The sequence below is a fragment of the Atheta coriaria genome, unplaced genomic scaffold, assembly GCF_025399875.1.
Source record: "Atheta coriaria isolate IRGN ID8LTWV9N9 unplaced genomic scaffold, Caltech_Dcor_3.1 hic_scaffold_16_pilon, whole genome shotgun sequence".
Classification (NCBI taxonomy): Eukaryota; Metazoa; Arthropoda; class Insecta; order Coleoptera; family Staphylinidae; genus Dalotia; species Dalotia coriaria.
The window spans coordinates 843,844-862,130 of NW_027045458.1; the positions used below are offsets into that span (position 1 = coordinate 843,844).

The 18,287-nt window shown below is 39.0% G+C and overlaps 2 protein-coding genes and 1 long non-coding RNA gene across 4 annotated transcripts; 1 reads left to right on the top strand and 2 right to left on the bottom strand.

Moving 5' to 3' along the window:
• Positions 1-73: 73 nt before the first annotated feature.
• Positions 74-13,353, bottom strand: LOC135802236 (phosphatidylcholine:ceramide cholinephosphotransferase 2-like). The gene is given in 9 exon segments (XM_065315789.1): positions 74-1,044; positions 1,113-1,288; positions 1,362-1,636; positions 1,691-1,901; positions 1,965-2,008; positions 2,010-2,378; positions 10,037-10,207; positions 12,934-13,138; positions 13,216-13,353. Coding segments are annotated over 9 exon segments (1,644 nt in total). The 5' UTR covers positions 13,256-13,353; the 3' UTR covers positions 74-891.
• On the top strand, positions 13,338-15,873 carry LOC135802240 (uncharacterized). Of its 2 annotated transcripts, XR_010550523.1 has the most exons (5): positions 13,338-13,474; positions 13,603-13,652; positions 14,786-14,921; positions 15,158-15,313; positions 15,368-15,873. It is a non-coding gene; the product is annotated as an uncharacterized lncRNA (long non-coding RNA). The 2 variants fall into 2 exon arrangements; XR_010550524.1 differs by lacking the exons at positions 15,158-15,313; positions 15,368-15,873 and adding an exon at positions 14,997-15,125.
• On the bottom strand, positions 13,615-15,028 carry LOC135802237 (cGMP-dependent protein kinase, isozyme 1-like). The gene is given in 5 exon segments (XM_065315790.1): positions 13,615-13,777; positions 13,835-14,023; positions 14,085-14,170; positions 14,172-14,608; positions 14,611-15,028. Coding segments are annotated over 5 exon segments (1,254 nt in total). The 5' UTR covers positions 14,990-15,028.
• Positions 15,874-18,287: the final 2,414 nt, after the last annotated feature.

Here is an 18,287-nt window from a genome sequence, read left to right on the forward strand (position 1 = left end):
TTTCACAAGCTTTGTTTTCTAAACACATAGAATTGTTTGCATGTGAAGCTTGACCGAAGAAGAAACTGATAAATACAAATGATGCCCTTTAATACCAATGATTTAATACAATATTTAAACAAATAACTAAGACCGACGCTTTTGTCGAATAACATATTGTTGACTTGCAATTCAATTTGGATGTTGATTGAATTGGATCCACACTTTGAACTTGGCTATTGGTTATTGGCATGTTTTGGACTTAGGCCAAACGATTAAATTTAGAACTGATTTCAATCCGGGCGTTTCCAGATAAATGCCAAGCGTGCAAAGTGACATGTGAAGATTCCAAATATCGCAAAGCAAATATTCCCAATCCGAATATTATATGTTAGGCACTTGTTTGGCAAGACGATATATCAACACAGCAATTTTCGGCACTCCATAAAGCAAACACCAATTTCATTCAATTAAGTAAGTCCGTCGTGCTCGAGAATCCAAATGTTGGGCGTTGTTGTAACAATGTTTGCTTTCAGTACCAACACTACTATAATTCTTGATTACAAATAACTGCACACTACGCTTCCCTCATAAAATATTTACATATAGTTACATTGATCTAAAAGCTAAACAATATTTTACATCTCTTATATTTAGTTTAGACTTAAGGCGCTAGTTATATTTTCCATTTATCACAATCTGTTTCATAATTTTAGTATAAATTAATAAGTATATAATTTTATTTCTGTTCTACTATGATCTGCTGTGAAAAAGTGTATCATCAGTGCATTCGAAGTTATTGTTGTGTTGCATATGCCGAGTGATCCATCGAATGATCAAAACGTTCACAATAAAAGGAGGACGGGAGTATAAAAGAGTTCCTTCACTGAGGTGCGCCATCGCGGCGGACTACTAACTGTCACGGCTTTTCGCGTGTAGTCGACGGGGCCAAGGGAAGGGCCAGTCCGGCCATTGCCTAGGAACTTGACCACCCACATTGCCCTCAAAGTACAGAAACAAATTGAACCACCACATGCGGCACAGAAGATTTTTCTCCGACGATTGCTGCAAGAGAAACCAACATATTTGATTAAATGCATCACTGATTAAACAACCATTTCGTAGGCAATTACCTTCAGACCACTATTGTTCGCCAACGTATGATAGATCCAGAAAATTCTGGTCGTCACATAGTAAGCGATAATCACATCTATCGTGTAGTGCGATCGAGACCATTGCAACATAAACACGCCAGTGACAGCAACCGCCCAATACAGCCAATGTACCAGATACAATTTTTTAGGAGTATCTATAACCCAGAGATAACAGAAGCATTAATTACTTCCTGCTGAATCACATGCAGACACAAACAAAACACTTACATTCCGAAATAAACAAATAACTTATAACTATCGTCAATGTATGCCCGCTGTAGATGAAGTCGCCGCAATATGTCTGCTTGCCGTTGATGGAGAGCCCCATACCGGACAACATTTGCACGACGCGTTTCGCCATGTCCAGCGTTGTGGTGTGATTGCTTTTCGGCGAACAATAGTACGTCGTGCTGGAGATTGGCAAGACCGTGACGAACATTGTCACCGAGCGATAGATATACAAAAGACTCATGATTAGGAACAGCCGACGTGCAATTATAAATCTGAAAATAACTTTACCGTCAGCATGTTATTTATACTAATGACAACAAAAGTACCTATGTTTGTGCAAAACAATAACAAATAACGTCGAGTTAAAGGCAAATATGATGAGATATTCGGACACAGTGAGGCCCCAATCGTGCACGCCGAAAAGATCGAAGAAAATGTCCGGCAACGGGCCGTAATCTTTGCGGTCCGGGACACGCTCATGCGTGGTCGCCAGCGAGATTAAAACTAATAAACTACTGAAGAACATAATCACCAATGCTGAAATGATACAACAATATGTAATAAAATACATAATGATAGGTAAGTTTAATTTATTTGTACCTATCAACGTTTTCCAACGCTCCTGAGGAAAACGTGGCTCTTCCCACAGGGGTGGGCATGTTGATTTTAATAATGCCATTCTGGTCGGCGTGCGGTTGCAGAGAGAGGTTGTCCTCGTCCTCCTCAACTGTGAACTCATGAATGTCCGGGTGGCCAGCGCTGCCCCATTTGTCCGCCTTCGTCGGCGTCGGCAGCAGCGGCTGGCGCTGGTAGAGATCGCCCTGTGTCATCACTGGCGGCTGCTGGCTGGGTGGATGCTGCGGCTGCGGCAAGGCTGCGTTGCCGTTGACGCCTATCAAATCGTGGACGGCGGTTGCGTTGTCCACTTCGGATTGATCATGCGGTGCTCGATTGACGACTTCACCGATTGAATGTATACTTCCATAATCAGCGAATTTGGGTTCAAGAACCATTCTGCAACACACATACACATCATTATTACTATAATCACTTCACGCGTTGTTTAATACAACAAATATTATTATCGTAAACCTCATTTCTGGTCTCTCAATGGTGAAAGCCGTCATAATTTTCCGGCGCTCGCAGCCACTCTTTTTCAACATCACACCTCGTAAGTACATGGCGGAGGCTATCAACGTTTTGAAAACTTGTTTTTAAATATTCTAATAGATACTGCCAACCTGTCACACCAAGGCTTCGATTCTTATCAATATTTTGCATATTCGTTATTTCGTTGAGGCACCTGCGTAACTGCGCTGTTAATTAGCGCGCGCAGGTTGTAAATTGAACAAAGGCCTCCTACAAGGGACCCACGTTATTTTTATAATTTAATTTAACGATAACTGCAAATGTTGTATGCATTGTAATTAACTAGAGAATGATACCCGAAATTTTACTCGTATAACTGCGGATCGACAATGCGGTGTGCAATCGTTTTGCTAATTTTGCTTCCAAGGTTTTGCCAAAAAACGCATAAAAACTAAACAAAACAAATCATTTAATTATATTCGTTGATTTACTAGGCAAAAAAGTGGGAAGGTGCAGGAATTGCAAATTTGTACGTTTTTCAAATGCGTGACATTCATTATCACATACTGCTGCTTTACTAACTCCACAGGTAGCAAATATCAACTGTAGTTACGAACAGCGTCACATGCCCGATACATACAACTATATAAATTATTTATGTGGTATGTATTGATAATTGACATTGACTACATGGAACGCTTAACGCATAGTTAGCACTTAAACAGAATCACCAATTAGATGATTTCGCAATTTTTGCGCATTTTGCATAAACACACGATCGGTGTTAACTTACATCTCGTCAATGTTACTTAAGTTCCGCAAGTGGCGACTTGAGTAATTCCTTTAAGGTTATGATTGCGCTCATCATGCGCTTTGGAGACCGTTATTGAGATTCTCTTCGGATACCGTTGCAGGGTCGCCACCTCATTCAACAAGTGTTCGTTCTCTCCCTGTCCAACGAGACAGAGTGTATACGTGACGCGTCCGAGATGCGAGAAAACAACACTTTGTACTTGCTGGCGAAATTATTCACCGGACCACCATTGGAACCTGTGACCGTAACATATTTACCGCGCAGATCGCCAACAGTCTAACATCGCCCCCGCACAAATATCACTAGCGCGGCTGATAAGCTAACGCGTTTTCGAAAACTAAGTCACAGGTTGCTTGCAGTGATGAGCACTGGAAGGAATGAGGGCTGAGTACGTTAAAGCGGGACACACATTAAAAAAAAAAGTCTTGATTACTGCTACAGTGAGCTGCGCGCACCGCCGCCGCTGACGCGCAAATGCTGCTTATGTCGCTGCTTACTCACTCGCTTGTGACGAGACGCAGTGAGTGGAAAGAGGCAAATGCGGCTTAAATATGGCGCTATCTCTGTTTGTTACACGACTACGCTTGCTGGTACACTTGGCCGGGCAGCGGCGAACGGTCGAAAGTCGCGCCCAACGGAAACCGTGCGGTTCTGTTTTACTGCGCAAGTTTGTTTTGTTGATACACTTCGCCGAAATTCGCCGTGTTAGATACAAGCCAACATCAAACGTCAGCAACAACGGCAGTCGGCCACTGATAACAAGCAATGATTAATTCATTACATCAGTTGCACTCTTTTTTCGTTCGAGAACTGTTGAATGAATCACTGCGATGACGTTTGTTTCGTTCACAATTCACAAATAAAACCTGGTTCAGTAATGCTTTTTTAATAGCATCTCTAAAACATCTTATATTATGTGTTTTCCGCTTGGAAATCTCTCATTTGGAGCATTTATTAAGTGAACGGTACAATGTACAATAGAGTAGAGTCAGTAGAGCAGTGGATATTTGTAAAAGGGATCTGGAATAATAAAAATTGAGTCTGGCACGGATGTAAAAGCCGTTGTACGATTGCCCGCACAATTTAATGCGGCACAGATACAGCTTACAGCTAACAACCATATTGATTTACAGAATTACGCGCACAGACAGACGATTGATGTAAATAGAGAGATTGGAATAATAAACCACATGCTTCGGTTCGAAATTAAAAACAGATTTCACCGAGCGCTACATCTCCGCGTTGTATTATTATTAACGGGCAGTGCGCGCGCACTGTTTCAACAATAACTGCGATTGCTTCAGTAATAAGCGACTCCGCCATCCTACATTCCAAAGTGATTCTATTTGCTAAGGTCGCTGCGTTTAAAGCGTTTCAAACATTTCAAGGGCGATTTGCTTCACTCAATTAACACGCCGATGGAAAGAATCCGAATCACGAGAGTAAATTACATCACGAATTGAAAAGACAAAAAATATCTATCGCTATTTGCATCACAAGTGCATAGAAATAAATAATGCAGCAAACTACATGAATTTAAATATTTTAATAAATAATAATCATTGGAGTGCATGATGGATGTTAACGACGATTACGACAAACGACGTCAAAGTAAAATTATGTCACAAAAATGATTCCGAAGAATCCAAACTTTAGCTCTTCCAATCAATATCGAAATCTATAGAAACACGACATATGCGTCAAATTATGTGGGGTCACATATGTGATGACATACACGATTGTGTTGACAATGCTTGCAGCAACCTTGAGGAAAACAATAAAATTCAAGAATCCACCGGAATACGTAATGGTTTAATTACATTCGGGTAAATAACGTGAAGTATCGCGTATTGATAATGATAGTTTACTCTAGTAGCTGGCACACAAACGATTAGTGAAAATAAACATTAAACATTGCGGTACACCAGTTTTAAATGTGGTTACAAGCAAATAAACTATTAGAAGATAGATGGCACTAATTATTTACTGCAATAACCTCAATTGTGATCATTTATATTTCGGTTTGTGTAATTCAAGGTTTTTTATGGTATGCATGCTGTCAAATCATAAATTCACTGATAGTGTTTTTAAATGATACAATTACAAACTTGCTCATTGACCACACCACGTGCTGACCGGACTCGGATCACAGATAATATCAATTATGTCTAGTTGTAGCAATCAAAAAATTGCTCATCGTTATTTTAAAGTTTTTATCTTATCGATGATTAGTATCTCATTCAAACCTCTTTTATCTATTTTACAACTATACTAGTATGTAGTTTATAGTGGAATACTTGATGTTTTTATCTGTTTAGGGTTAGTGACCGATGTTTTACCTATTTGCTGAAATTTTCAAGTTTAGATACGCGTACAGCGCAATGGTTAATAGTTTTGTTATCATAATTTTTTAATTTCTTTACTTTCAACCGCACATTCCAACTACTGATTGCGTTGACGTCAACATAAAATAAGTTTCCTTTAAGTTGAACTTGATAATGATAAACGCAATATTTCCAACAATTATTTCAACAACTGCGATAATAAGGTTTAATTTTTAACATAATTTAGTTGTTTTGAAAGAATTCAGGTTTTTCTGTGTTAGCGTAAGTAAAATTCTTATAAATTTCCATTTTGAACTACCTTTTGTATCAAAATTTTATTTAATTTCGACATTTTTCGCCTAAATGGAATTTTTAAAGTGTTAATACGACAATTCACGGACTTAAAAATGAAAATTAATATACCTATTACGTGATTACATAAACAAAATAAAAATAAAAACGAAATAAATAAAATTCTTATTAGCGTGGAAATGTGAACTGTGACATTCTTGCTATACATCTACAGTACGCTTTATTGTAAACTACCCACATTTGTTTATATTACACGTGCTTGAGCGTGTGAAGAGTATACAATCGTCGTAATATGCGCTCGTATGATCGGTGGGTCAAGGCACGTTCGCAACAATTAACCCAGTGGCTGTCAAACAGTAAATTGTAAATATTATTGTAATAGCTGTAAATTAGCTATGGGAATCGAACATGCTTTACAGGCGCTGATCAAAACAAACGTGTAAAGTAAATTCCTTCATTCTATTTCGATGGAAAGGTTCGCATGGTTCGTATATCTAAAATATGCATATTAATCACCGAAACAGCCTCGCAAGTATTATACAGGCAAAATTGTGTCCATCACTTATATTATGCCAATTGTATTTTAATTTTTCGTCATGGCTAAACAGCGGGAAATTTGAATTTTATCATTTTTGCTTGCATATTTTGTTAAATCTTAATAAAATAAATTCAAAAATGTAAGTAACATACATGTGTGATTATTTGAGTTACACACTGTTTGTTTGATCTTAATATTAAATAAATCATTAATAATCATCATTATATAAGAATTAAGAATATAAGAATTATCTTAAAGCAAAATTCTAAAAATTTTATCCCAAAAATCCAGCATGTTGATAAACACTTTGCGATAAATTTAGAAAATAATTTCAGTTCGTAATCAAAGTTCAAACAAATAACACTATTAATAAAATGAGCGAAACGTGTTTATTCAAAGCTTTCGCTTATAAATTATGATTATTCCAAGAATGCGTTGTTCACGTATCGATGATTCAACTATTGAACAAACATTACTAATAGTATTGAACAATGCTAACAATATATCTTACTTGTTAATTCCGCAGCAAATTTACTAGGAATAGGCGATAACTTTTTTGATCTTCCTGTGGGCCTGCAGAATTTCACCACTTTGCTTGCGCCATTAACTGATTAACTTGCGACTGTCAACGATAACAAAGCGTTTCTGGAGGCAGCCGATATAATTGCCCTTTCGATAACAATATCTCAGACAAACAACGCTGTTCCCGGCGTAATTTACATAAACACATCCACACAAGCACACACAATGTTTAATGATGTTTCAATAAAAATTCAATCAAGGGAAAAGTAAACCTCAACCAAAGACTCTACCAATCGATTGAAACATCGAAAGACGACTCGTACGTTCCCGCAGGTTTTTTTTTTCACTGTTTGTCTTCACTTAATCGATCACACCATCACACTTTAAGGGTTTCTTTGTAAGGATTCACTATATATGCAAGATGAGTCAACCGCTGTTGGAAACTTACAAATCTCGACTGTCGAGTGCGTGTGTGAGTGTAGCATCAACAGCCGGCTTCATTATGCTCGTATGGAAATTGTAATTGAGTGACGTGACGCCGGGCTCGCCAGTTTTGAGACTAATTACGCGCCACTCGAACGCGTGCTGCTACTGCTACCGCTCTACCCACGCCAACGACGTAATACAATACGGCTTTAATTGTCTTATTCGCCATTCACTTGGATGTGTATTTAGAGTATTTACACGTTTACACGAATGCGCTCGAATGGGTATGGATTGGCGCGCGCTGCTTGTTGCAGCACTGCCTCTGATGTTACGACTGATTTAACTCCAACTCGCACGATGAAAGTGAATTGCCAACTTCGGAATGCCGCTGTAGTGGTAACACGTGAGAGTAGTTCGAGAGAAATTTTAAGTTGCAATGACTAAAGAGAAATTTCCATTTCGTGCCAATTCCGACGCTTCCAGCTGCACACTCTGCTGCAAAACTGGTTTTTACGTAATCGCTTTTACCAATTAACTGGTAATAAACTTAAATGTATCTACAGTTTGTTGATAATACGCACATGTTTAAATTTTTATATTTAATTTAAACTAAACAATGAAAAACACTTGTTTTCTGGGTTGCATACATTTTAAACTAATAGCAATACTTTGAGACATGTAAATTGGGTTGCCTATATATATTCTTAACCTATTAATTTATATCTTTTTATTCTCACCTCAATAAAGCCTTCTTCCACTTTTCTCCAGTTTCGATGACAATCATTTGCAACTTCATTATGATGAACATCAACTTCAGTTCACGAAATAACTCACACTTCTAGTTTAGAACTTAACAAGTCCACTTTGTAAAAGTTTTTATTGCAATGGCAGAAACTTAGCGTGCCAATTGTCAAAAATAACTGCTTTCCAAAACGTTACTTTCGCACAAATTCATAAAAAGCTGCCAACACTGAGCGCACTTTTACAAATATCACGAAAGCAAATAAACAACGCAGGGAATACGCTATCTGACAACATTAATTGCACAAATTACGTCGTAAACTCACTTCGAAGTGAGTTGAACTAAAACGCTTGGAAGACTGACAGCTTGACAAAAGTATTCAGGACGAACTGTTCTTGAAGAATATTTTTCCAAATGTAATGCGACTAAGCTACTAAGCAAACGGTACGTAAACGTATAACGTCTCGATATAATCAATCAATATTTTCGTCACGTAGATTTTAATTTAATTCATTCCGAAGCACAGAGCCGTATTTAAATTAGTTCACCAAATTTATATCAATGTATTTCTTCTGGGTTTTCTTTGTTTATTTTTATATAAATACAAGTCTGAATTCGTTAACATGCGGAAGCGCATGATATGACAACCAAGGTGCATTTCAATCGCACATTTTTTTAGTCACATTGACCCCGTTTGTGTTATTTGATTTTTTCTGCAACTGACATAAAATCAATTCCCGAATCGAATTGAATATTACAAAAATAATTAGATATGGGTGCGGCCAGCGTTGATGCCGGCGCGCTGCTTATTTACAAATGCATTCGTTCAATCCGCCCGCATCCCGGGGTTGGCGTAGTTCGATGATAAAAGACGCTCGGGCGTGAAAATATAAATGTCACGCGGCGACCTTTTCAACGCTGTCGTCAGCCGATCTAATGCGGAATTCGTAAAGTTCAACACCAACACGTCGCACTATCAGTAAAGTGGGCCGCCACTTCAACCACCGCGCACAATTCGTTTCCTTATCACGCGCTCGCCACCACTTAAAACAGCACTCATATTCCAACCACAAGCGCAATCAGCTGATCGACACACTTCCACGCTTGTAAATCGATGCGTAAAGCGACCCGATGTTTTAGTTGCGATTATTGTCATCAGTCGGCTTCGGCGGCTAATTGTTAGTGTCATTATTGGAGGGCGCGCGAGATGACACGAGCACAATGCGAGAACGAGAGAATGGTGAGCGTCACAACCGCGAAATCGTTGTGCACGTCCTTCGCAATATCCTGATTCATGCCGGGCAGAGGAGGTGTGTGTGTGGGTTTGCGATCGGGGGTAGCACGCGCATGCGTAGAGGATACAGACGGGTCCAATGAGGAAATCTACTGGATCATTTTACGCGACACTGCTATTTAGGTATATTTAGCGTGCAGGCAGCGATTTCACAATGTTTTTGCAAAACAGACATTTCCCAATAGATTGCTGTTCGATTTAATTGGATGCTTTCATGAATCATTTCAAGCATGTGGTGTGATTCACAACGTCTAGTCCAGTCTAGACTCTTTGCTGATGACGCAGATTGAACGCGATAAAAAGGGTGCAAATGAGTGGAAGTTTTATATTCTCTTATGATTTAATCGATTTCCAGCGCACACTTCAAATAATACTTGATTATTTACGGAGAATTTTTAATTAAAACACAATCAAATTTTTTTCACCAACAGCTTATTTCTAACTTTATAAAATATTCAAAACTTCATTATAAGCAAATTGTCTACTATTAAACAATATCTATTTGTTGTGACAAAGCGCCTGTCATTTAAATTTGAATCGCACCACATCACATGATTTATTACCTTACTTTTAACGCTGTAAAGCATAAAATGAATGAAAACTCAACTCACCGATTCGAAAGCGCATTGTTAACGAGCCGCTGCCGGCGGCGGATCAATTGCAGAAGATTATTGACCACGAGGCGACGCTGAAGGTGGTGGTTGGGCGATGCGGAGGCCACTGACGACCCCGACGATTCGTTATTGTCTTCGCTTGATGAAGTCGGCACGTCACTGTCGTCACTGTAAGCAACAACACACACAAATGCACTTTAATGCACGCATGTCAAGTCGAGACGACCACAAACAAATTAATTCAACGCACTTTCCATCGCGATGAATGTGATATGATATACGCCGCTTTGTTGTCAAGGAATCACTGATTATGAAAGTAGTACGTGTTGATGTATATAATGTAATTGTTATCTCCTTTCTAGTTGGTAGGTAATACTAAAATTCGTTACATTTCAAATAAACTAACAGTAGTGTTATTTACACAGATGACAAATTTAGATTTCATATGAGATAATTTCATGTTAGATAATTTCAATGACTTAAAACTTAAATGTAATAATTTTAATAAATATAATCACACTTAATTTAGCCTAGTGCTTAATTTAACATATGAAACTACGTATTACAACACGACAGCCGTGGAAACAAATGATATTCCATTTTTTGTCATAACAGAATTAAAGTGAAACCTTTTAAGTCCTTCAAGAGGGGGTGCAACCACGAAACAGGATAGGACTAGACCAAACCTGACAGGCGAATAAATATATTCGCTAGGTGTGTCCGCATGGCGCCATTCCGTGGCGATCCAGAAATGACCTAATTAATTTACGGGAGTGTGACGCTTCCTTTTGGCTTCGTAATCTTGCGGAGCGTTTTACGTTTTAGTGGCGGTCGTAAAACGCCGTCTATATGTTAGTATGTGTGTGTGTGGTGATACAGATAAATGGCGCCGCTCCTCTTTAGCGTCTGCTTTTATTACCGATTTATATATTACGTATTACGGCTCAGCACAAAGGTACAATCGATTATTTCTGCTACAGACATCGCGCAAAAATGAATTCAAAAACTTGACGGCAAAAAATGTTCCTCAATTTTATTTGATCAGTCAGATCGTCAATAGTCAATATCCTGGTTGTGATATTATCAAAATGTGCAGATGCTTATGTGGATAGAAAGATAATTCATAATAGCACCGTATTAAAATTATCAGTTTGATAAAAAAGTACACATGTTGCGTTCATGTGATGCGCAACAATGTATTTATCATGCAATATCATATAAGTATGCGAGTTTCGCGGAATTATTGGATTTATCATCGTAAAGCAATGCAAATGAATTCGTATTAATAAATTATGACTATCAATATTCTTTTGAAGAGTCAGACATGTTTGTTTTACAAGCGTCGCGGAACTTTGGCTCGTATTATCAAAAACTCATTCCGTTAAAATGAATTAATAATGTATGCAGTGTAGTAAAGTATTGTACACGAGCCACACATGATACTTCACGATAATTTGTTTCTTCGACAGGTGTTTAATTTTCCAAATAAAGACATTGTTGGCATGTGCTTATTTACAGGTTAATTTTCCACGTGTTGAGGTTAAGGGAAATAAATTTAGAGGTTATTTCATGACATTTTGGATATTTTACGCACTAATGCATAAAAGTAAAAGGAAACAAAGCCTCCATTAACGCACAATCATAGAAAAGTAACATTTCGATATATAGTTCATGATACAATAGCCATCACACAAAGGGGTTTGCATCGTCTACATTCCCAAGCACTTGATTGATCCGCCACGAGTATAAAATACAAATGTAGTAGACGCGCGCGCCGCAGGACAACATCAATTTTTCCCTTCATGCATTATTCGTAATTCGTTTTGTTGCGAACACAAATTGTACGCGAGTCGTTTACGTCGTTTGATGTCGCACATCAATTTCAGTGTCGTACGCGTACGCTGATGGGACAAATAGTATTCTGGTTGGAATTAATTGGAAACACGGTGTTGTTCATAAATATTTTCCTAATCGCCACAATCACACTCACGTACAGCTTCATTAATAATAAATGGCACTTTTACTGCTCGTGTCGGAATGAAATAGATGGACATGTCAACCGGTGCTGATAAATATAAATGATCTTCTCATTTGGTTTTGTATTATTGGTTGCCTACGCTAACCTCAATTAAGAACTGCTGCGTTTAAAAAAAAAGACGTTTTAATTAGTATGCGGTAATTAGAAAATGTGAAGAGTGTGCTTTTTATCCTTATTATGAGTCTAGTTTTGATGTGAACTGATAGTTCGTTATATTACACGCGTAGGTGCTTTATTTATGCGCTGACATTGTTGTGGGTTTTTGAGCGGGAGCCTATTCAACATCAAAAAACTAAATTTAGATTCGATTAGGGAGCGCACAGCGCGCGGCGATTTGCGCTTGTGTTGTGGGCGAATGACGTACTATGCCAGCACTCTATATAAAATCGTATATCGGCTTGGAAAATCTGATGAATTTAAATATGAACCACAGCGGTGCTATTCAGCCGGTAATTGCAGTGTTGAATTTTATTACGTTCAGCAAATAGGTTATACTACGGCAAACAAACGGTAAAAAAGCACTAACAACGCAAAAATGTTAATAACTGAAGTTAAATTTGAAAAATTTTGTAATGTTTTTTTAAGGCTTGTGCGTTAAAAAGTACTGCGTCTGGTGCTGTGCTTGGTGTTGTGCTCGTCTATAAATACTCCTTTTAAACATCTCTTACCTCAACTGCAAAAAAGCAAAATAGAGCACTGTTTAAATAGTCAATTATCCTGGCCGCGTGTGTTGTTTACGCGCGTGTTTAGCGACCGCATTCAAATGAACTCGTACAGAATAACGTGGTATTCGTGTCGCATTATTTCTTTTCGAAAATTGTATAAACGTAGAAAAATGATTGATATTTGTTCGCACCTTTCGCATGACGCGCCGTTGGCGTTGGCGGCGACGACGTCTGCGTTGGTGTCGACGCCTCGGTATCGAATCGCCGTCTGCCCGCGCTCACTAAACGCGGCGCCGCCAAACCTGTTTCTAGTCATGCCTGCGTCGTCGGCGGCATCGGCGTCGCTTGTCGCTGCGGTGGTGGTGGTTGTAGCGCACGCGTCTCCCTCGCGGTGCTCTGCAACAGGCGAACAGGTGGCGTTACGTTTGCCCCACGTGTCGGTGAATGCATCGCACCCACCCTCATTCTCATACTTTGCAAGTCGGTTGAATTTGGGGCATTGCGAATTTTCATCAAACGGGTCGAACGGGACGAAATGAAGAATGCATAGACGAATACCAAATTGTGTAAAATGTATAATTTATGACATTGTGCACGTCAATACTGACACGATGCAACTGACTGATTTCATGTCACGGGATGTACGAGTACATTACCATTACGACGTAATTGTGAAGTGAAAACGACATTACCAGATTGTATACAAGTACCAATTACTTATTTACACATCAGGTATGATTCACCGCATGAATTATAAAGCACTAAACACGGCATTACAAAATAAACACGTTTACACATTCACACACGGTATGAAAGGTTTTATTTATTGTCACAATTGTATATTTGGTATTTGGTCCTAGGTTATTGTTGGTTTAAAAATCTTTCTCCCAGCCAGAGGTCTCATCAGCAGGTATGTTATTATCTTTGCTAAACGTGTCAAAATTAGTAAAATCCGAAGGTCCTCTTATTGATTGTACAATCGGAGCTTGTAAATTACCACTAATAAGACCATCCCAATCAAATCCTTGAAACCATCTATAATTTAAACCTGTTAATTTCGTAATTCACATAATAATTGCATGAATAACGCACTTATGTTTTTTAATATCTTGAATACCACCTCGTTGATATCCGAGTCTTTCAGACGGTAGATCTCTACACAATTTCTTGATCAAACTCTGCGCTGTCCTGCTTATATTGTGTTTCGCAAAGTCAATCATATCTATACCTTTCAATATGAGATTGTATGTACGCATCGGGTCATTTGCAGCAAATGGCGGACTAAAATATAATATAATATATATTTATTCTAATTTGGTTTAAAACATTTTCCAATACTCACTTTCCAGTGAGTAATTCATGCATCAATATACCCAATGCCCAGTAATCAACAGCACGATCATGTCCTTTATTGAGAATAGTCTCGGGCCGAAACATACTCTGGTGTACCACAAAACGTCCATGTTTTACTACTGTATCCTAAGCGTTTTGAAAAACCAAAATCGACTAATTTAACATAACCTTTACCGTCCAGCAGTAAATTCTCTGGTTTTAGGTCTCTATAGATTATACCTCTCGCATGTAGGTAATCAAATGCTTCCACAACACAAGCAGTAATAAACCGGGTGGTGTATTCATCAAAACAACTCCGATCTCTTAGAATCGTCCATACCTCACCACCAAGACACGCTTCCAGTAGCATGTAAACATATTTCGCATCTTTAAACGTTTTATACATTCTGCAGATGAATTTACTACGACATCCCATCATGACACTCTTTTCACTGAAGATATGTTCCTGTTGGTGTGTGTCTACGATATGCTGCTTCTTAAGACACTTGAGAGCGAATGTTAGGGATTGGTCCCTGAGTACTGCACGAGTTCCACACGTCCGAAACCACCTATACCCAAAGTAGCAACCACATCTAAATCGTCCAATTGAATATAATCATATTCAGCTAGTTCCTGCATATTGGAACTGCTAATTGGACGCGCTAGTTTACGATGTGTGTCACCGTAATCTTTTTCTTTGATTTCGCTTAGGTCCCCGATGAGTTGAATGAAAGAATCGCGGTCTAGGGTTAAACATTCTACACCTGGATGAAGAGCTATCACGGAAGCAGTGCGGTAGTCTTCTTTCAACAAAGCTTGCTCTCCGAAATAATCACCACGTTGTAAGGTACGTATTTGTTCATCTTCTAAAGTGCCTGGTTTACGTTGAGTGATTTTTACCCGGCCGCTGCTCATAATGAAGAATGTGTCACCAGTTGCACCTTGACGAATTATATATGCACCACTTGGATAAAACTCCTAATAATTTAATAATAACATAAAATATCTCATAAAATTTTTGTTTAAACCAAGAACTTACAACTTCAAGCACATCAGCAATTTTGCTAAAACATCATTGTTTAGATTTTGCAGTAGAGGAACCGATCGCAAAAAGTTGATGTTATCTTCTAATCTCTGCAATCCTGTTCGTACCATGATTTGTTGGAAGACTTTACGGTCAAGTACCCAAACATTCGAATCACTTACAACTAAAATTTAATTACTTTATATTATACCCATGTAAATATGATAAATAAAAGAGTTTAACCTCTAATAGAGGCTGTTCTTGTGCAGTTGTAGAGTATGGCAAGTTCCCCGAATGCTTTCCCGGTACCCATGCGCCCCAAGACGTTACCATCTTTGATGACCTCATATTCACCCTCTGCGGAGACAAACAGATGTGCGCCATTATCTCCTTCGCGGATAACATACGTTCCTTTCTGGTACCCGCGCGGGTACATGGAGTCGACGATTTCGCGAATTTGGCACGAGTCTAAATTTTTGAGGAAGTCATTGTCTAGGATGGCGTCCTTAATAAGCTGCTTCGATCTGTACCACAATGAATTACTGGATGTGAAGTGATTTGTAAACGCCGTCGGCGGCTGGAAATATCTACCTGAAATCTTTTTCAAATTTTGGTATGGTAATATCGCCGGGAGCTCCTGATGACTCGCTGGACTCGGCGGATACACCTTGTTTCTTCGCTGAAGATGTTCCATGAGGTGATAACGACGAAGAGACTTGATGGAGAGTCGAAAGTATATCGGCTTCTTTATTGAGCTTTGATGTCGTTTGCTGTAGAACGCTCTATTCGAAATAAAAGAGATTGTAAATCAAAATAATGATTTGGTAATTATTTGATAATAAAAGCAAAGAAATTATTCGCGGAGCGTATCATTGAACCATACGTATGTAAATACATTATCAACGAAACGCTTTCGATTATAGCAAGAAAGAGGTGAGGGAAAATTAGGCCGGAACGACCAACACGCCATCCCGCTATTATAATACGAATAAATAAGTAGGACGCAGGACGATTACGTCGCCGGCGTACAACATATTCACCATTAAATCGGCGCGGTTTGCGTGATTTTCGCCTAGATTCTTTTTATTTTATACCCATTCTTTCGCAGTTTACGGTTGATTCGGTCAAAATGTATTCAAGCCTTGACCTTGATCCATTTGCGTGTATGGGTCATTATTGTTCGGCAACACAACATACACCCACACACTTCGAGTATTAATTTGCAAGCAATGAAGCAAGTAAATAGAGTTTTGATTCTCAAGGGGGCGATATAAGAGATCGAAATTGTATGCTCCAATGTTAACATGATGACACCTTGCGGCGGAAACGTCCTTATCAGGACAACGACAATGCGTGTTCAGGACGTGCACACGACAAAAGTAGCTCTTGAGCGCTTCAGATCATCAAAACCAAACAATAGGTGTTACGCATACAAAGCGTCCCTCTAAGTTTATTGTTTTCTACGCAATTTAGTTCTAAGATGTCGATAATAGTAAATAAATATGTGTACCTTTAACTTGTGAACTTCTCGTTGATATTTCAAAACCGCAGAGTCTTTAATCTGTAATTCTTTGCGTGTTGTTTGCAACTCGGAATTGAGGGTGCCATTTTTGATTTCTAAATCTCTCAAATCTTTCTCTAACTTTGGCACAATGTTTTTCAAATACTCATAATCTGATGGTATGGTTTGTGTGAGTTGGTCCTTTGCTGGTGTATCAGGAACGACGCGTTTGTGTGCAGCGTCTAAAGACACCTTCCGGTGTAAGGTGACGCCGTTACCCATTGGTCCCAAAATACCAAAATCTTGCAAAAACTTCCTGGCGATGTCTTCCGATGATTCCGATTGTGTCTGCGATCGTTTGTACTTTGGCCGTATCAATGGCAAGAGCAATTGACTGGGGGTAACCTCCTCGGCGGGTTCCACAAGACTCACTTCCGGATTGGAGAGGCGCTTCTCATGCGAACGATAGCGACTGTAGTTAACTGACGGACTGGAGGATCTCTTCTTGTCGTCGGCATGGTTTCTTTGGAAGCGCGAGCAGCCGCAATTCGCGAACAGACTGCCGCACGTGTGGGTGGTTTTAAATCGTCTTGCCGCCACAGGTGTAACGGCGCCCTCGTTGCCAGTGGATGAGGTGCGCGCCGCGACGCGCAATGGTGGGGTTGGCGCCGCGACTTCGGCGCGGCAGCCCCCCGTCTCCATTGCTACCGCGACGAATACGCACAACTGCCGGGCCAAGAAAAACAACTCACAAGTCAAAATAGCCACAACAATCAACAAAAGGAAACATTTTTTGTAAAAAAAAAAGAAAATATATTCATGGTCGTCATGCGCAAACTCAAAAGATATTCATAATTTAAAACACCTTTTGTATACACACAACTTTTCAAAACAATATTTTTTGTTTACAATTTTTATAATTGTTTTATACAGAGAATTTACTCTCAACTATCATATTATTTTCCGTATTAAATAAATGTTTGCTTCAACGGTTAAAATAATCCAACTAAAGCAGACTTTTATGAGCAGTAACACAAAAAATATTGTAAAGAATATATTTTTATATTTGACCCACCTGAACTTGTAGGTGATCTGTTATGCGCCACAAAAGAATAAGAATAACTCGCACAATGTCCGAATTCACTCTACAATAACAATAAAAAAAGCAGCGGCGATAGCGACCAGAGTATTTACCGGTGTTTACTTCGACGCGTACATTTTGTACCAGCCGGCGGCGATGTTGTCGCACAATATTTCGTAAAATTATCACTTTTATTGTTAGATCACGAAATCGTCCGTGACCACCGCGACGGCGCTGTTTGTCGCTGCTCCTGGTTGTGCTAATCCTGCACGATTATTGCCGGCCTTGTTTTCTACTTGTGTTCTCCGCTGTAATCTTATCATTACCTAAATAAAGCCGAAATCGTTTATTAAATTGTTAGCATACGTTTCACCGCATACACCGTTGCCGACGATGCGCATACAATGTACTTCATAATTGATTCATTTGCATGCTCATTACCTGCGCACAGCGTAAACATGTTTAAATACTATTGTTTTTGTTATCGGTAAGACCCTGTGTGGAAAATATGTTCCGAAGTGAACAAATGCGTACATTTCGCGCATAAATTTTACCTGTCGCGGTAATTATACATAAATATATTGAATGTAGTGACTTGTTAGAGGAC